This window comes from Lissotriton vulgaris, chromosome 2_1, assembly GCF_964263255.1.
Source record: "Lissotriton vulgaris chromosome 2_1, aLisVul1.2, whole genome shotgun sequence".
Classification (NCBI taxonomy): Eukaryota; Metazoa; Chordata; class Amphibia; order Caudata; family Salamandridae; genus Lissotriton; species Lissotriton vulgaris.
Genome location: NC_141687.1, coordinates 1,329,990,253 through 1,330,011,049, shown reverse-complemented (window position 1 = coordinate 1,330,011,049; position 20,797 = coordinate 1,329,990,253). Strand labels below are relative to the sequence as shown.

Here is a 20,797-nt window from a genome sequence, read left to right as displayed (position 1 = left end):
AACAAAACAATAAGATCAGTGTATAAAAAAGCAAAGGGATCTTCCTACTTTTTAACGTCGCTTAAAATAAGAAATCTAAAGAGGGGTTATAAGAATGAAATCTGGAGGGCTAAACAATTGTATTATGAAGAGACTTGGGCCAAACTCCATTACGCATGTAAATCTAAGAATCTAAGAATGTTTTGGAGTATAATTAATAACTTAGAAAATGAAAATTTTAGAAATACAAGTGCCAATATAGATGAATTAAGCTGGATACATTTTTTTAATAATAAATTAACTTCCCGAAGCCAACTGATAGAGGAGCTTGAATGGCCTGACCCCAAATGTAAATTGGAGTCAGGTGAAGGGTGCGACCCTCTTGGCACAAGGGATACACCAGGCTCTACGAATACTAAGTTATGGTCGGTAGACAAAGTTAAAAAAGTTTTATTCAAAATTAGATCAAATGGAGCACCTGGCCCTAATGGAATGCCGAAAGCTATTTTTAAAGCTAAAATTGAGTATTGGCCAGAGTTATTAACAGCCCTCTTCAATGATATTCTTAAAACAGGCTGTATCCGGGATTCATGGAGGGGAAGTATAATACAGCCGATCTACAAAAGCGGGCCCCAGGAGAACCCTGCAAATTATCGATTAAATACCCTCACAGACGTAGATGCTAAAATATTCGCCAGTTGTCTGTTAGAGGAGTTTCAGTCTTGGGCGGAAAGAGAAGAATTGATCCCAATCTTTCAAACATGATTTAGGAAGGGAGAATCGACTCTTACCAATTTGATTTTATTGTCTTTACTAGGAGAAAGAGCCATATGTAGGAAACAAAAATTGTACATTTGTTTTATTGATTTAAAAGCAGCGTTTGATTCTGTACCCAGAAATATTCTTTGGAAAAAGCTAATGAATTGGGGTATATCAGAAACTCTTATAAAAATGATTACATTATTGTACTCAAATACCTGGGTGCAGGTCAAAATTGGCGATGGTAGACATACTACCCGCCGCCTCGAAACAAATCTTGGCTTAAAACTAGGATGTGTGCTCGCTCCTTGTCTTTTTAATTTATTTATGTCTAATCTCCGAACCAATTTTAATGATGTAAATTCACATTCCCCTTCTGTAATGGGTAAAGAAATCAAATACTTACAGTATGCCGATGATAATATTTTACTTAGCCAAACTATGATAGGACTAAAAAGATTAATACATTCTTTTAATATATATGTAACCCAAAATGGTTTAACAATTAATATAAAAAAAAACAAAAATAATGTTAAGTGCCGGTGCGATATTGACAGTGTGACCATGGAGGGCTGTCCCGGCGCCTCTGCCGGCAAAGGTGGGTTGTGGGGAGGGGAAGTGCGGATGGTGGAGATCGCCTGATGGGGGGGTGGGACTGGGGAGGGCGCCTACGGCAGGTTGGTCCGGATCTATCCCCAAATGCCTATAACAATTGGGACATGGAATGGTAAGGGGCTCAACTCCCCACAGAAGCGCCAAAAAGTATGGAAGTACGTGCTAGATCAACACTTAGATATTGTTGCGCTGCAGGAAACACACCTCCTGAAGTCAGAGGACCATCGCCTCAAACACAAGAAATATCCTCTTATATATAAAGCCTCTGCGGCCACTAAGCAGAAAGGGGTAGCGCTGATGTTTAGTCCGGCAGCACAGTTTGAGCCCGGGTGCACCCAGAGTGACAGAGAGGGGAGGTGGGTTATGGTCAAGGGCCGTCTGAAGGGTAAGGTGTGCACCCTGGTGTCAATTTATGCCCCCAACACTGGTCAGAAGAGTTTCTTGCTTGCATTACTGAGCAAAGTGACAGATTTTGCAGAGGGGCCTGTCCTGCTTTTGCGGGATTTCAACCTGGTTTGGCACCCAACACTAGATAGTACCCACACTAGGAGAGCGGACTTGGGCATATTTCCGGACTCTCTTCAATCACGGATGGAAGACATGGGACTCCTAGATAGTTGGCGGGTGGCGCACCCGGACACACGAGACTTTTCATTTTACTCCCACGTGCACCACACCTACTCACGCCTAGACTACATATTCTTTAGCCAGTCCCTCCGGGGTTGCCTGCAGGACGCAAAGATCCTCCCCATCTCTGTCTCGGATCATGGGATGTATACTATCTGTTTGACCTGGCTGGGGAGTGCCCCTAAACCGGCGCGGTGGTACTTCCCGGAAGCGCTAGTGAGGGACAGGGAATCGTGCATGCAACTTAGGGAGGCCATCGGGGAATTCTTCTCCCTCAATAACCCGGAGGAGACCTCGGTATACAACACGTGGGACACGTTCAAGGCAGTCATTAGGGGTAAATGCATTGCGCTTAACTCGGCCCTTAATAAACAGCGCGCTCGAGAGAGAGAGAGAAGGCCTGGAGGGGGAACTGTCAAAGATCGAGCAGACACATAAGCAGACCCCCCACCAGACAGACGCAGAGAGCGCTCACGGCCCTTAGAGGTAAATTACGAGCCATATACAACAATAGAGCGGAGTTTACCCCTCTCAAATTGCGCAGCCTAGCCTACACACAGGGGGACAAGGTGGGGAAACATCTGGCCAGACAGTTAAAGGATAAGAGAGAGAGGGAATATATCGGGGGCATACGAGATAGTGCAGGAGACCTGCAGCACAGGGATGAGGACAAGGCCGATCTTTTTGGGGAGTTCTATGCGTCCCTGTATACAGCGGACACTCCGGACCCGGACTGTCAGGGCGCCTTCTTGAGGAACCTACCCGTCCCTCAAGTGTCTCCGGAGTGGAACGACCTCCTAGTAGCCCCTATCACCCTAGAGGAAGTCCTGGCGGCGATCAAATCCCTTAAAGCTCACAAAGCTCCGGGTACTGATGGTTACACAGCAGTCTTTTATAAGGCCTTCACCACCGAGATTGCGCCCCACCTGGTCCGCCTGTTCAATTGTATGGCCACAGAGGGTACTTCCACGGCCTCCATGTGTGAGGCGATGATCTCGGTCATCCCCAAACCGGGCAAGGACTCCTCTCTCTGTGCCTCATATAGGCCAATTGCTCTTCTTAACGTGGATGCCAAACTCTACTCCTCCATCCTGGCCACGAGACTGGGCGACCTTATGCCCCTTATCATCCACCCCGACCAGTCTGGCTTCATCAAGGGGAGGCAAACTCACGACAACACTAGACGCATCATCCACCTAATAGAGAAGGCCAACAGATTCAAAATCCCTGCAGTGTTGATTGGGTTAGATGCTGAAAAAGCGTCGACCGTGTGGACTGGAACTTCCTGTGGTCCACATTGCAGCGTTTCGGATTCTCCCCTCACTTTGTTACCATGCTCCAGGCCAACTATAAACACCCGCGCTCTAGGGTCTCCATTAATGGGGGGCAATCGGCCCCCTTTGGCCACTCCAGAGGGACGAGGCAGGGTTGCCCCCTGTCCCCGTTACTCTTTGCCCTTAGCATAGAACCCCTGGCTATAGCGATCCGGGAACACCAGGGAATAGAGGGCCTGCCCTTCACTGGTGAGGCCCACAAAATCTCGCTCTTTGCGGATGATGTCCTCCTTTCTCTGTCCAATCCGCTTGGTTCTCTACCACACCTGCAGGAGGTGCTCGCCACCTTCGAGGGTGTAGCAGGCTTTAGGGTCGACCTGACCAAGTCCTCCATTCTCAACCTGACTCTTTCTCCGACGGAGGCCTCGCAGCTTAGAGCGCTGTCCCCGCTCCACTGGGCGCCCTCCTCGCTACAGTACCTGGGGGTCCAATTGACTCCCAAGATCAGTCAACTATATTCGGCCAACTTCCCTGGGCTCATCACCCGACTCCAACGAGAACTCTCTCGCTGGAAACCGCTCTTCCTCTCCTGGCTGGGTCGCACACACGCCGTCAAAATGACCCTCCTGCCTAAACTACTCTATCTGTTCCAGGCGCTTCCAATGGAGCTGGAGGAGGATTTCTTTACGCGTCTTAAGAACATGCTCCTGAGGTTTGTATGGCAGGGGGAAGGGCACGCTTCTCCTTTTCCATGCTAAGGCGTCCGCAACGTGAGGGGGGGCAGGGCTCCCAGACCTGCGTCTCTATTATAAGGCAGCTCAATTGCGCATCCTGGTTGAGTGGGCGCAGATGGAGTCGGAGAAACACTGGCTCCACATGGACCGCAGCGTGGCGGGCAGAACAATCTGGGATCTGGTGTGGCGCGCTAAGAAGGACAGGCCACTTAATGCGTACATCAGCACCCCAACGCGCACCACCCTAAGAGTGTGGGACACTGTGGCTGAGAGGGAGGGCTGGACATCCTTCCCGTCGCCGCTCACCCCGATCCATTTCACCTCTTCCTTCCCTCCGGCGCGCCGAGAGGGGCCTTTCGATGCCTGGAGGTCGGGGGGCTGTCTCGCACTCACGCACCTGTTCCACAACTATGACCCACTCACTTTTGACAACTGCAAGAGGGAGTATGGGGTGGGGGACGGGGAAAGGTATCACCATGCACAACTCCTTCACTGGGCCCTGAGCCCACAGGTTAGGGAAGGTGCCACCAGACCGCTTACTCCGCTCGAATTATTCCTGCTCAGGGCCAAGTCCATGAAGGGGGCACTCTCGACACTGTATAAGCTCGTACTCTCTACCGAGACTGCACCACGGCAGCGCTACATGGCATGGTGGGAGGGTATGGCGCACCGGGACATTGGGGAGGAGGATTGGAAGCACCTGTGGGCAGATATCTTCCGCTTTAATCGCTCCACGAAACTGAGGGAGGCACACATAAAGGTAATGGCAGACTGGTACCTGTACCCAACTAGACTGGCTAAGATCTACCCAGGGACATCCGATAGGTGTTGGAGGGGGTGCGGACTACTGGGCGACTTCCAACACATATGGTGGGACTGCTCCGCCATCAGGCCGTTCTGGGAGGAGATCCTTGCTCAGGTGAAATCCGTTTTGGGGTATCCGGTCCCGATCACGATGGCAGAAGCCCTTCTGGGCCTTCGGGACCCCCAGTTGGAACACCAAACCAGGGCAGATAAAAGGATCATGTGGTTGTGTTTGGGGGCAGCTAAACTAGCCATTGCAAAAGCCTGGAAACAGAAGGAGGCGCCAGCGTTGTCATTATGGCATTCCCGCCTGTGGCAACTGCTCAGTCTGGAACGCATGTCCGACATTTCACGTGAGGACTTCAAGAACTTCACATACCGATGGGGGCCGCTGGTCTCATTCCTCTCTAAGGGCCTCCCATCTGCTGTGTGCCCCTCTACGATCAGGGCCTTACACTTGTTCCAGTTGTAGATGCAGTACACAGTCCTCGAGGGACGACCCCACACTCTAGAGCACTTTCACCACTGGGGGGGGTGGAGGGGGGGGGGGGGGGGGGGAGTTTGGGGGAAGGGGGGGGAGGATAGTTGAGGGTTCTGGGATTCATGGTTTTGGGTTAAACTGTCCACTCTTAGCGGGCCTGGCGCTCTGGGAACGCGAGAAGGGCCAAGGCTCGCGCTGGGATGGCTAGAGCGTAGTGGTTGAGCGGGCCAGGCCTACGAGGGAGTATTATGATGTGCCATGGCATTGGGGGGCTCTTCCTTCTGAACTTTGCTGAGACTTGACCCTGGCAGCCCGAGCAATGCTTGTTCTAGACTTACGGTGCAGGTTCCAAGGGTGTCCTACATCGCGATTAATTGTTGCCCCTTCATCGGGCTCTGCTTTGAATGTAATGCTCCTAATCTTATGGGCCCCTGCGTGGGCATGATGGAGGTTTGTGCCTTGCATTTTTTTTTCGAATGTGGACAACAATAAAATCTGTTTACAAAAAAAAAAATGTTAATAGGGAAAGGTAAACTTGGAGTAAAGGAATTGAATATCAATGGTTTGTCTGTTGACTGTGTAAAAACTTATAAATATTTGGGAATTACATTTTATGATCGACTATCATTTAGACAGCATTTCAATAACTTAGAGGTTAAAGGTACCTCACTTGCTTACGCATTTCGTAAATTAAGAGATAAATTAGTATGCCCCAATTATGACCACCTACTTAAAGTCAAGAAAGCAAAACTTATTCCCTCCCTGGACTACGGGTCCATTATTTTTAAGGGTAGAGACGTGAAAGTATTGGAGGCCATAGTTGCAAGGACATATAAATCAGTCTTTAGGATTCCTAGGCAGATTTCATGTGCCAATTTAAGATTGGAATTTGGCTTACGGCATCAGGTCTTGGTGCGTAAAGCTGCATTTGTTAAAACACTATTGGCATTATCTCGAGCCGAGGAGGGCACGTTGGCCAATATGTGTTGGAGCGAGATTTGGACCAGCGAATATTCTAGAAGCTGGCAGGATTATTTAGCCGAGTGTCTCCTAAAATTCGAATGTCCCAAATTGGAAGATGAAACAAGGAGTAAAATGGTTTATAAAAAATTAATTAATTCAACCGTTGCCTTGCTGTCAGAAGTGTTGGATAAATATGAGTTGGGAAAAAAAAACACTTCTGGTCCATTGCCAATTGCTTCGACAAAATGATGGTTCAACCCTATTTACTTTTTCATCAAAACCCCTTAATTAAGTACAAATGTATGTTATTAAGGTTTGGAATCTATCCAACCAAAGATGGAACCCCCAAATGGAAGTCCAAATGGGCATCAAATATTGGTCGGCTATGTGGGCAATATGATGAAACCTTGCTGCATATGGTAACACTATGCCCAAAAATGATGAAGGAACGGAAAACACTTAAAACCTATTTTTAAAGAAATGGGACTTAGGACTTGTAGATCGGCATTAATATTTTGCTTAAGCGGTGTCAACATCCATATAATACACCAATTTGTAAAATTTATGCTCACAGTGGAAATGAAATTATGTAAGGTTGAGACCCAAAGTATATGTTAAATTTGTTACGGCTGTGAAATGAGGATGTTGCTGTTTTTAAGGTGATGATGAATTATTTCTATGGCTCTTTTTAATGTACTAATTGTTTGGTTTTTGAGTACTACTTTTTAGATAATGTTCTATTTATTATGTTTATTATTTTTATCAAAAGACATACGTGCACTTTATCGCTGAAAAATGCCAAGCCCTATAGACTGTTTTAAAAATGAAATAATAATTTTAAATTACCCCGAACTGGAAAAAGTTAATTGATTGTGGTCAACTTTATGCATTGTATCCTGGAATATTTATTAGGTAATGTGTTGTGTTTGTATTTATTTCTGTTCTTTGTTGCAATGGTTTTAATTAATCAACAAATAAATCAACCAATCAATCAACCCAGCAGAAAATTGCAGCTGCTGGGCTGTACAGGAGATAATTAAACATAAAAGAACAAGACCGGGAAGGGCAGCAAGGATGGAGCAAGCAGATGTGGAGTAATTGGCAACGACCATCTGCAGCAGTCTGGTGGGCGGGGTTGAAGGGGTAGAGCAAAGCAAGAGCTTGGCTAGTTAGATAATTAAAAAATAAAAACGACCTATTATGGAGGGGTGGGGAAGCAACAAACTAACGGAGAATGTGGAAGCTACAGTGTGGAAAGCACGCAAGAGCAAGGAAACATACACTTGCATGAGGTGCTGCAAAAAAAAGAAAAAAAACTTAGTTCCTTGATGTGGAGCTATGGTAGTATACAAGTCATCCAATCAAAGGGATGGGAAAGGAGCTATGTTGCAGGGCGAGGAAGAAAAGTCAATGAGAATTGATAAGAAAGTCAACCAATTGTATTGCAAGGGGTGGACCAAAGTTCACAGTAAGTATTAGAATTATATGCAATAGGTCTTTCAACAACAGACAGGGAGAAAATATCTGTAGGTAAGACCTAACTATATTCACCTCAGATACTCATTGTTACATTACAGAATTTGGTTTAAGCAACACAGCCAAATATAAAAATCTAATCTAATCAATTCATTAGACAGGAGCCACTAAATCACAATTTCTTGGTAGAAGTTAAAACTGAAAAGTTCATCTTTTTTTATATGATGTTCAATAAATAGTACTCAATAACGTACACCTTCAGTGGTAGGAAAAGTAAAAGAATAAATCATTTTGGAAAAATTTAATGAGAAAAGAAAACTGGAGGAAGGTGAAGTGCAGTAATCTTACCACCAGCCGGATTAGCCGATCTTGATCCTTGAATATGAAAGCAGGTTGAAGGACAGGGCAAACAGTAGATTAAAAGACAGGCTTCCACATGCAACAATCCATTGACATGCACAAATAAGTCTACAAATCATTTTCTCAATGCCATCTTTCCGTCAACTTTGTGGTATAGAATTTCAAAAGTTCACAGGCACTATATTTTCATTTCCAATAGTGCAGTCTTTATCATAAGGTGAGAAACACGTTCAATCATAATGAATAAATGTCTAAAGTAGTCAGACTCCCTGTGCGTAACGCATATCTCTGTACTTTAGGACCCAGAGCAATGGACAGCAGAAACAATCACTAAGGCACAACAGCTGCTGTTTGTAGTGATGGTTTAGCAACAACCAGAACAAGTTCTATAGAAAATTAAAAAACATACAAAATAAACAGCGCATTAAACCATCACTGCATTCAGTGGAAACATTTAACATTAAGTGAAACTGTAACAAGCAAGTGAAAGACATTAAATACATTGCATATTGTTCTGTAACTAGCTGTGTTAGGTTAGGGTAGGGTAGCCAGGTGAGGAAGAAGGGCTGGAGGAAATGAATGATGGGATTAGAACCAGTGCTCCATTGGTAATGTGAAGAGTGGCAAGTGTTACAAATAATGTTGGCTGATTAGCAGTCTTGACTTTGACTGCAGAACAATACTACAGTACGATAAGAACAGATGACGGTTGTAATGCACAGTGGGATAAAGTTCGGCTTTCTAAAGACGTAAAGGGTAGGCAGTAGGTGCAATATTATGTTCAAGATATAAGAACAGTGTGGGGGCGGTTCTAAGGCTCAAAATTCACTTGCTGTCCAAAGGAATTATGCTTCGTCATTTGGTGCAGTTCAGTGCTTTCTGGCCTATCGGTAAGATGACAGCAGCAATACGCCCGGAAGCTGGCACTCTGCTTACTTTAACTGTTCTTATATCTTGAGTACATTATTGGGCCCACTGCCCACCCTTACCAACACTTTTAAATACCTTTCAAAAATACAAAATACATAGTTTGGTTTTGCTTACAAATAATCTGGGACGGTCTGAGATCACTCGGCATATCATGAATTTTATCAATATTTCGCAAGTATCCATTCTCCTTTAGAACTATCAAAACATTTCTTTTTCAGCCTCTTCCTTAGGAACAACATGTTGTAAAATGTAAAATATGGGTCCTTTTCAAAAGGTTCTTTGAAAAGGACCACTGTAAACCACACTTTACAGTGTGTGAGATAGTCCTGCCCCCTATAATCTGTCAGTGCAATTCAGGATAGGGATTTATGACTAGACAATGGAAGAAATGTAATTTTCATTGTTTACTTTACTCTCAAGGCAACTCTACAAGAGCTGGAAAGTTGAGAGACGTTGCAGAAGTTTTGGGAAAAGAAGGGGTCTGTAGTGGGCTTGCTTATCTGGGGATACTAGAGAAAAATTGAAACATTAAGAATATAAGGTAGACATTACAGCTATGTACCCTTTATTAGCAGAGACTGAAAAACTCTGATGTGTAAGGAAAAACATAGCACAGAATGTCTGACTGATGAGTCTCAAACGTTGGCAAGAAGATACAACCCTGTCCAACTGCCTCACTGGCCTGAGTAAACAATCTTCAAAGTTGGTTTTCAGCCAGCCAGATTGGCAGCTTCATTAGTGTATCAGTACTTCTCATCCAGTATGGGGTGAAGAGAATAAGCTGTGAGCCATCGTCTTGACATTCGTAAAGAACCCTTGAGATTAGAGGAAACACATAAAATAAGCCTAGTCATCAAATTGTGGAGTACAATGGCAAAGAGACCGATGACGTAAATCCGGGTTGGGAGAAGACCATAGCTATTTCATCCAGTTGGGAGTTCACATTCATGTTCTTCAGAGAAACAAGCACGCTCAGGGCATTTGCCTTGACACAGAAAGCCCCCACCAGATGAGCTACCACTCACATTCAGCCTTCCAGAGCCCATTGTACATTCTCCCAGGACAGGGGTCCAGGATCCAACTTCATTTTGCCAAATACGGTACTAGATGGCAATGGTTTTGTTAGAAAGGGCCTGCTCAACACAACATGTGATGGAAAGGAGATGCACCTTAAAGAATGGCCTGATGGCCACAGCTCCACCATGTTGATATGCAGCTTTTGCTTCGCCAGGGACCACTGGTCTTGTCCCATCATCTCTCTCAAGTGAACACCTCAGCTCAGGCAGGAGGCATTCGGTAGCCTGTGACTGCAGAAAAGAAGGGGTCACCCAACGTAACACTGGAAGGACACATCTAACACTCAAAATACAGGAAGACTGGGCTCAAAATACCAGTTAGAGAGGCATCACTGTTGCAGGAACCATTACTGCAACTAGTATCTGTGGACAAACTTCATTCTCCACCAGGCAAGCAGCATTGAGGATCCGCACAGCCATCAAGCCCAAAAGGGTATGACTTTCAGAACTGGAACCATCACTAGAGTTTGAAACATCAGAATCATGTCTCAAATTTTTCTCTGAGGAGGAGGAAAAGCTCTTATACAGGATAGCTCAACTGAATGTCAAACACGGAGACTGAAAGGGATGCACCATCTGCTAATTGAAGGAGAACCTGAGTTGATAGAACAAGGTCAGGGTGTGCAACAAGCGGTTCAAAACATTGCTAACTTCCCTTCACCAGCCAGTCATCCAACTACAGAAATACACGGACTACCCAACTTTTGATGGAGACAATTGTGACTATCAGCACCAAAGCAGTCTGAAATGATTTGATAGTGTTGGGATCTTACTGTGAACCAGTAACAATGTCCAGATAACTGGGATGTTCAAATAAGCAAACTGGACTTCCTGGCACACAACTGACCCCTGTGGGTTCAAAGCCAGGGGGGCTAGACAAAGAGCCTTCCTAAATTTGTCCTACTGAACAAAGAGGATATGAAGCCTAAACTGCATAATTGGTCCAATGCCGTAATCCATCTTGGGGACAAGGAAGAAAAGAGAATAAAATCCTGCTCTCCCTTCTCCTGGGGCGCCAGTTGGATGAACCCTTTCTGCAAAAAGTTCAAGACTTCTGCCTCTAAGACTGAGGTTTGGTTTTGGGATCACTTCCTGACAGCTGGTAGAAATTCGATAGGAGAGTCCACCAAAGGCAAGGCATATCGCCAAGAGTCAACTGGAGCACTCACAGAACTGTAGATGCCACTAAGCAGAAAACAGGAGATCCCCCTCTAAATGGAAGCCGTGAAAATCAGAGCAGCTTTGTGGAGGCAGAACCAGTAAAAAGAGAAGAATGAGTGCAGATGTTAGCTACCTTTTATTCCACCTCTCCCTCAAATGAAGAAAAAGAACTGTTCAGAATCTATAACAAAGAAACCTATCTCTAGCGGGAAGGCTGGGTTCTTGGAAAGCAGCAAAAGTACTTTTGGTGAAACAGTTTCGGGGAGCCGGCATCAGAGCTAGCCAGGCCTTGAGGAAGAGTAAAAGAGGTTCCGAAGCAACAGAATTCTGGTATAAGATTTTGAAGAGAATGTTGGATTAGAGCTCTGCACGTGCAAGTGCCACTTATGCATTAACTTAATCTGAAAAAGAAGAATTAAAAAAAATAGCATGGACCAGAATCATTTTAAATTATAACGCCTAATATTTTGCAGGTTCAGAAAAGAGATTTCCTATGCACATTACTATACTCAAGTTTTTTTTATATTTTTTAAGAGAGTTTTATATAGCGCAAAGTAAACCCGAGATATCGGGTATCAGAGTGCTTTACATAGCACCAGTTGCATTACATGAGGACATAGTCATTTTTGTTAGGCACTGGGAGAATAAGTGATTTGCCTAGAACCACAGGATGTTGAGCGTCGTTGCCGAGACTCAAACCCGGTTCCCCAGCTTCGAGGTCGACCGCTCTAGCCGTGAGGCTACATCCTCTCCCCTAAGTGAAAAGGATGACATGATTGTATCATTATAAGAATTTAAACAGTATGATGTCAGAATAGACATTAAAGAACTGACGACAGAGGCATCAGTTACGCTAGAGAACATGCAGAGTAAGTAACCCGGTACTGGAGGCGTTGGAGACTGATCTGCCCTGTGGAACTAAGTTGTCTGTCGGAAGAGACCCCACGCGTTTAAATTGGCAAGTCTTTCTACATTTGGTTGTTGCCCAACGTGAACTCCAGGGACACTGTGGGGAGCCCAGACCTGCGGGAAGAGAGCAGCCGATGCATCGCAGTACGGTGGAGCCGGCCGGGGAGCTTTTTGTTGAGCTCATTCTGAGCCAGAAACATCCGGACGTGAGGCTGTCTGTATCGTCTCTACTATTTCTAAGGAGAATACCTTTGAATTATTTTAAAACGGCAGCCTTCACTAGCAACATGTGATGTTTTGCGGTAGCACCAGACCGTTACGACTCAATTGTTACCGAATCAGGTAATGAAATTCAACTATTTCGAGTCGCTCTTTCGAGTAAACCTTAGATGTTGACGCCCCCGCCTACTTATGACCCTTAAGTGAGGAGTCTTCACTATTTATATTGAACACATATGGGCTGGTCGTCTTTTTCTATTACGAGCCCAAAGGCATAAACCTTCGAAAGTAATCTCATTTAATAACATATCCTTGCATATATACATAGCTCTGTTCTACCTACCCTGATGTACAGATCTAGGTGAAGCCACAGTATATCACTGTTTACCATCAGCTTCATGAGTAGTGGACGGCTACCTGGTGAAGGATGTATGCCGAAACGCGCGTTGTAGACATCTGCCGCACTGCCATGAGTCAACGTTTTCGTCTATCACATGGATTTGTAAATACTTATGATGAATTTATCTCTATGCAATGATTAATTTGATTCTTAAATGCATAATCGAATCATTGTTTCGTCTATTGAAGTATGAACCTTATACATTTCGGAAAAACGTTTAAAAAAAAAAAACAAATATACTTATCAATAAAAGTTTTTGTATATGTATATCATGTTTTTGTAGGGTGCTTGTCATACACATGTTTATATTTCAGACATAGAAAGGTATTCTTTGGTATAGAAATGGTTGAAAATGTTTTCTAGCTATAACCTTCTTATACGATATAGAAGACACTGCATAGGAAAGCCAGTCATCGCTGCGTGTGCAATGGGAACTGGGGCCCCCTGAGAGCCATCGGTGAGTGAGGAGGCCAGCGGCTGAGGGCTGTATCAATACACAGAGCGACCCCCCTGACTGCCTGGGGGAAGAGACGAGAGGCGGGGGAGTCCCGAACAAGTTAAGAAACCTCCCTGAACGGGCTTGGTAGCCCGGCCGTCGAGTGGTCATCCAGGGCAATATTAATAACTACGCTGAAGGGCACATCTGGGGGAAGTGGGGATAGATGCAGCTGGGGAAAGACGTGTGTATGGCAATAATGGCGGCTTTGTTGGATTGTGAGATGCATCTTTAAGTACGAGTGGAAAGCCACAGCGTCTGATGCCGGTGGTGCAGGCTCACTGAAGGACTGCACTATTACGTATAGTGGCTCTTAATGAAACATCAGTGATCTGCGGTGAGGGGGGATGGCGATCCAATTGTCTACAAACAACACCCGAAAATAGTGTTTGAACAGCTCCCCTGTGTGCAGACTACAAAATTAGCAGACCCTGCTAGGAATTTCCAGACACTGCTTGGAGACCTACGGAGCAACGCATTGTCAGCGTGTGGATAGGGAAATACAGCAATTACGAACGCTGAGTAGGTGGCTCCATGCGGAAGATCAATGCCGCTGAAAAAACAGCTGCTCAGCATAAAGTTTACCCCAACTTTAGAGGCCACATTATATGACATCAAAGTGCCTGCCATTGTTCGAAGTTTAAACGGACAGCACAGGGTATAGCTACATTTGCCACATGATCACAGTGGTAGGACTGTGCCTGACCCCAATGATGGCGTCTGGAATTCATTTGGACCATGGTTTCTCCCCCCCCCCCCGCCCCCTTTCCCCCCGAATCTGACAATCTGATCTCCATCCTGACAGCAGAGTCCGAGCACTATGTCCGACGACCGGTGGAGCTGCTCTGTTCAGCTATTGCGGAGATCGGCCTTGGTTCATCCCCTGACCGTCACCTACCCAGCCGGACCTTGGGCAGTTTCTCCCCATCCCCCATGTCTCGCCCCCCCTCGTCGTATTTCTGTAGCTCTGCTTTTTCCTTGTCTCCTATCTATCTATCTGTTCCCATTTAGCACTCTTTCTTTCTTTGTCTTACTTCCTTTGCTCCCATCCCCTCTCACCTGAATCTTTCCCCTTGCCCGCTACAACGCCAAGCCCCATGTCCTTTTGTGCCCTTTGACTAAGCACTCCTTCTCCCCTTGTTGGGGAAAGATCCAAGATATATAAGCTGGAGTCTCAGCGTACCCGCTGAGAGAGTCCACAGTGCCTAGGGAGGCACTCACAGTTGAGGTATGGTATGGCAACCCTTGCCAAAGCACTCCTTCTCCCCTTTTTGGGGAAGGGTCCAGTATTGTACGCCTTGGAGTCTCAGAGACCCCTCTGAGAGAGTCCACTGCATATAGGGAGCCTCTCGCAACAGAGATGGGGAAATTATACCACTTCCTCTGGGATCACAGCTTACTGGACTTTAGACGCAGCTCTGACTCGTCTACTGGTTTGTGTCCCTGTCCCCCTCCCCCTCCTCTTTCCATGCTGTGTCTCTCATCCTCCCCTCCTCTTTCCCTCCTCCATTCTCTGTCTACTTCCCCTGTACTTACCCCCCACCCCGAATCTCTCCCCTTGGTTGCTTCTTCCCTTACTTATACGTATATGTCCTTTTTGTTTGTCTCGACCTTACTTGTATGTTGCCAGGCTCTAATAACTGTAACTTTTGTAACAATGTAACCTGCAAATATGGTCTGATACTCATGTAAAGCGCTCTGATACCTCCGGGTCTAGCCAGCACTATATAAAACCTTTAAATAAATAAATAAATAAATCCTTTTCTGATTGTTGATCCATCTTTTTTATATTAAGGGTAATATGTTGCCTTGCATAAAATTCAAATGTGATCAATCTGTACCTCTGTGACTGAGGAAATGCAACTGTAATATGCATTGTGATGATCGTCCAGTAAATTATTATTGTTCATAAATTACATATTTTTGTTTTTTTAATTAACAGTAATGAGCATACAGTTAGATAGGTAATCAACGCATAATAAGTACATTTATTAGGTTTCAGTCATCTCCTAGTGGCACAAACTGATGAAATGATAAAAGACAGAATGCGAAAGAACAGTTTGCTAACAGAATTATGACAAATTGTTCAATAAAATGACTTTGCAATACGTGTGCTTAGCCACTGGTAGTTTTGGAATAAACACAAAGTAATGTCCCACTCAACCCCATTGTTATTACTTTCTGTGTCAGAGACTAAAGAATAGTTATGATTTGAAAATGAGTAATTTTAATTCTCAAATAAACGTATTCTACTGCCTTGTCTCCGTTTTCTTCAAACTGCAGTAGTTATTCACAGATATAAGAATACTGTGCAAGTTTTGAGGAAAGACTAAGCATATGTCAAAGGAAAGGTTCAGGCTCAAAGCGAGAACAGGTATCACCGACATTACTGCACATTGTTTCTTACAGAGCCACACCGCCCAGTTCTAAAATGACAGATCTGTATTTAAATACAAACCTTGCACCAACTCATAAGTGAGGCAGAAGCAATCAAAACCAGTAAAAAAATACACATTAGGCACAAATCTTACTTACGTTGAGACTGTGAAACCACTTTAGCCCGACTGCGGCCTCGAGTATCCACAATCGCCGATGCTGTGCTTGCAGAACTACCAGAACTCTGCCGCCTCGTTCGAATACGACCTGGTGATAAGAGCCAACTTGAACATTAGAAACATTTCTCCACAGTGATAAGGCTACTCTACACCCGATCTGGAGAAATCTACCCACATTCGGGGACAAGTAAAACACGACCAGTAACTAACTGGCTGTGATGAAGAGCTGTTTAAAGAAAGTCGCAAGAAGGCCAAAGTGCAGGTAAGTAATAAACGGTACTTCAGTTATTCAAATTCACTTTCCCTGCACCGCTTTTGCTAGTCATTTATACACCCTGAAAGAGAAAAATGCTCCTAGAAACAAGCCAGTCAATTGAGAATCATTTTGACCATTATTACTTCACATTGGTGGCGAATGGACAGAATCTACTCCTTAAAACAGAAAAGCGTCAAGCAATTGAGATTTCCTAAGCACGTTTGTATGACTGTCAACTTTAAGTTTTAACATTAAAAACTCATATATTTTAAACTTCACAATCAAATTGTCTTTATTCAGTTGTAGAACCATTAAAGCACAAACAAGAACATTAAAGAATCCGTTACAAACTATATGTATGTATTTCCACAGCTCCCAGTGAAGATTTAATCAGTGTCAGATATAATAAGGACATTAAATTCAATAAATATGTGATTATTGGATCATAAAACGGTTCAGCAACTAACAATTAAGCAAGAACTGACATTAACAATATTTATATTACAAATATTACCATCTCACCGAAAAACAACCCAGAGGGGAGTCAAGCAGCCTTAGGTATAATAATGATGGTCTACAATGTACAAAATTAGCTATTTTTTATAATAGGAGTGAGGTACCTCTTTGTGGTATTATATAAAATTCACAAAACCACAAGACATCAACATTTTCCATACTCCTCTATAGATAGGAGATGTTTAATAATCAATCTATTTAGAGATGCACTCGGATTGCGCCAAATAGAAATCCACAATAAAACAGATGTAAGATGGATTCTGTCAAATAGGACATCCATAGCACTTAGTGACAGGAAAAAAGAAAAAAAGAAATCTAAAGAACTTTTTCTCCTCTGTTTGTGGGAGACCAGAGTCAACACAACCCCAGACACCAGCTCCATGACCGGCAACAGTCAGAAACACAATTCGACTGATATAAGGTAAGCATAGATGAAATATTCTTCTTTCCCAATTTCTGAGTAAAATTAAAGACAGCCAAGAAAGACTGAGCAAAGGATGTATTTTTAAATATTAACAACTCCTTCCAAGATGAGTGACTATCGAAGGCCTTCAGTTTCTCCAAACTATGACCCTGTATCATAACATCTCTTGAGTTTACCCATTTGCTTCCATACACCAGGAAAATGTCTTACTAAGGTTTGTGCTAAGATCTCTTTTGTCCATATAAGAAACAAAACCATCAAGAAGTTCATTAGCCTCTTCGCTGCTGATGACAAGCTCAGCTCGTCATCAGCCACGGTGGTCGTGTGCGGATGACGAGCTCAGCTCGTCATGTAACGCAGCTTTTTCAAATTTACCGCACACAGCGGGAAAAGCCGCCGCAGCAATGCGGTTAAGAGCATTAGCTGTTCTTCTCAATAGGACAGCATCATCTGCATAGAAACAATCCCTCTTTTTGTTTTTGTTTTTTGGGGGAGGGTTCGGGGCAGAGACATCTTTTTGTTTAGATGCTAAATTGCATTCTAAGTCATTTATGTATACAATAAATGAAACTGAAGCTAAAACAGACCCTTGTCTGACACTCCGGGCTAGTTTCAATAAATCGGTACAGTTTCCTTTAGTCTTGTATCTAACTTTTGCCTTCACATCACGGTGTAGATGTTGCAAAAAAGCTATTAAATTCAGCCTACTGACACAATCATAGGCCGAGCTGAGGTCCATAAATGCCAGAGGTATTGAAGTTTTCTGAACAGTATACTTCAAGTAAAATGTGGAGATTGAAGCACTGTTCTGTTATACCCAAATCGAATTTAAAACCATACTGAGCTTCAGATATAGTTCCCTTCTTCTCTGCCCAAGTAGAAATCTGTTCCATTATGACAATGCCTGCTATTTGTGCAAGAGTTAAATCAAGGGAACTTATAAAGCATGCAGCTAGTCCAAGAGTGTTCCAAGGCTACAGGTTAACTAGCCGCTACACACACCAGGAAAGGGTTATAATCTAAAAGGCCTTGTTAAAGAGCCAGGTTTTCAGGCTACGCTTGAAAGAGCTTGCATCCTTAGTTGCACAAAGGTACAGGGGAAAAGCAGAGCAGAAAAGAAACCATCCCCATTTCTTCCTCCTCGTTTGAGGCACTACTGCCAGCAGTGCATCAGCACACCATAAAGTTCTAGATGGACGGTAATGGAGGAGATGCGGAGCTAGATATTGAGGGCCTAGTCCATAGAAAGCTCTATGGGCTAGCCCCAGTCCCTTAAACTTCAATCTTGCCTGGGTGGGGATCCAATGCAACTCTTCAAGAGAGCCCAGAACTGAGGTATTCTGTGGGATGTTCAGCAGGATCCGGGCTGCAGCATTCTGCACCAACTGGAGTCTCTTAAGTAGATATAAATGTGGACCCTAGTATAGCATTGGCAGAATGGAGAGGATGAGGTCTAATGGCTAGAGCGGTAGACTTCGAAGCTGGGGAACCAGGTTCGATTCTCGGCTGTGATGCTCAACAGCCTGCGATTCTGGGCAAATCACTTAATCTTCCTGTGCCTAACAAAATTTATGTGTCCATCTGTAACACAACTGATGCTCATGTAAATTGATCTGATACCTTCGGGTCGAGTTTGTGCTATATAAAACTCCGTCCTCCCCGTCCCCCCACAAAACAAATAGTCCAGCCGAGATGTTATAAGGAATGGACTACCATCTTCTGGCAAGTAGCTGCAAGAAGGAACAGAAACTTCCTCAACACCCGGAGAAGGCGAAAACAAGTCCCAACTATGCTCTCCAACTGTGATTTGCAGGACAAATTGCTGTCAAACTTCACTCCGAGGTTCTTACCCACGGTGGTGGAGACGGAGATGGAGCAGAGCTAGGTCTCAAACCTCACCACCCCACAGAGAGGTGGGAGAACCAAGGACCAGAATCTGCGCCTTACTCATATTCTGCACTGGAGGTTGTTCCGGCACATCCAATGGAAGACCGCTGACAGACACGCTTCAAATCCACTTTGGGCACTAGAAATGTTCTTGTCCCAAGTTAGAATAATCTGCAGGCCATCAGCATAAGAGATTACTTGCACTCCTAAGTATTCCACCAGAGATGCCAAAAAAGACGTGGACATTAAACAGTGGAGTCCTGGGGAACCCCGTAGTCAATGGGTTTGGGAGCAGATGCTAATGGTGGCATCCACACCGACTAACATCTGTTCGATAGAAAGGAACACAGCCAAGCCAGAGCGGTGCCACCTATCTCGAAGTTCCGAAAGTGTTGCAACAGAATAGGATGGGAAATCATATCAAATGCCAAAGAGAGGTCCAGTAGAAGCAAAGTCGCTTTCTTCCCACTGTCCACAGCCAATTTAATAACATCTACGACCTCTACCAAAGCAGATTTGGTGCTGTATCCAGGGTGGAAGTTCGGTTGCGAAGGATGCAGCAACTGGCTAGTATCAAGAAAACTGGAAAGTTGGAAGTTGGCTGATTTTCCAAGAATCTTAGAAAATGGAGGTAGTAAAGAGATTGGCCTGTAATTGGCAAGGACGGTCTTGCCTGCTGCTGGTTTTTAAGTAGAGGCAGTAAATTGCTTTATCCAGTGCTCCAGCATGATTGTCAGATCTTGTTCCTCATGTGTATTTGAATAAAAAAATGACAAATTCATACATTTCCACAAGGTGCTCATGCTTTTTATGCTACTATGCTGAAGAATCTCCTCCCATTTCTTCAGCCTTAATTCATTTTCCTGGCCTGGATTGCTTCTTTATATAGCTTTCTTCAGGAAGTCAGCCACCATTACCCTCTCTTGGTACCTTGAGGAGAGCTTATCTTAGGGTTCTATTCGCCTTTGAGCAAGCTCCATCAAACCCATACATTTTCTGTTTAACATGGAATTGATGGTGCTAATGATCCTGTTATAAGAGCCAAGCCGTAAATCATCTGTAAATTCATTAAAATCCAAGATATTATAAAAAATCGTGCCTATTAGACACAATTACACTTTTTAGTACGCCATTGTGATTGAGTGTATCCCACTTTAGACTGTGACTACCATCTTGAGTTTCCATTCACAGGGGTACTAGATTAGATATCTGAGTAAGACAAACTAATTACAACAGCAACAAAAGTGAGTTATGGTCACTAACATACACTGACTTAACATAAGAGCATACATATTTATCAAAAAGATGAATTGACATAAAGATGTCATTAATTATGGATGGGCAGGGGCCCCAGCCCAAAAAATGTAGGATTTCTCTTGGAAAGACTAAACTTGGGTATATGAACATCGACAAGATTTCTCTTTGTTACATAGTAACTTAGTTAAAAAGACAATCCCACTTCTTATCAAAACAACCAGAGATAACTGGACAGCTCCTCTGGAAGTTTGTATTGAGATGACAACCTTCCTCAGACTGCTCTGTGTCCATTTTATCATCGAAGACTCCTGCAAAAATTACCTGATTACTGGTTCTCTACAGGTCAACGTCACAGTTGGTATTAATGTCTTCCTGTTTAACCATTGCAGATTGTTTCTGAATGTTTTTGACAAAATTGTTATAGTAAGAATTGAAGATGACTACATTGAGGCTATGACATTTAGTTAAATGTACAAACTGCACAACAGAGGAATCAACAGCAAGACATTACAATTCAGTGCTGTACCCACCCAGGTAATTGAACCTCGCTTCGCCCCTCCCGATCTTCAGTACAAAGTAGGGGTAGAGTGTGTTGTCAAACCGTCTAAATGAAGCGGGACAATAGGATACTTGCCAACA

General features: G+C 44.1%; 1 protein-coding gene across 2 annotated transcripts in view; it reads right to left on the bottom strand.

Annotated features, from left to right (window-relative positions):
- The window catches only part of CLASP1 (cytoplasmic linker associated protein 1), a 1,635,412-nt gene that overhangs the window by 755,387 nt on the left and 859,228 nt on the right, over window positions 1-20,797 (bottom strand). The window contains exons 21-22 of one of the 2 annotated variants that reach the window (XM_086957101.1): window positions 15,799-15,906; window positions 8,061-8,087 (exon numbers count right to left, since the gene is read on the bottom strand). In XM_086957101.1, the coding sequence (XP_086813227.1) occupies window positions 8,061-8,087; window positions 15,799-15,906 (135 nt within the window). The remainder of the gene's footprint in view (window positions 1-8,060; window positions 8,088-15,798; window positions 15,907-20,797) is intronic. The other variant, XM_086957100.1, reaches the window with a different exon arrangement.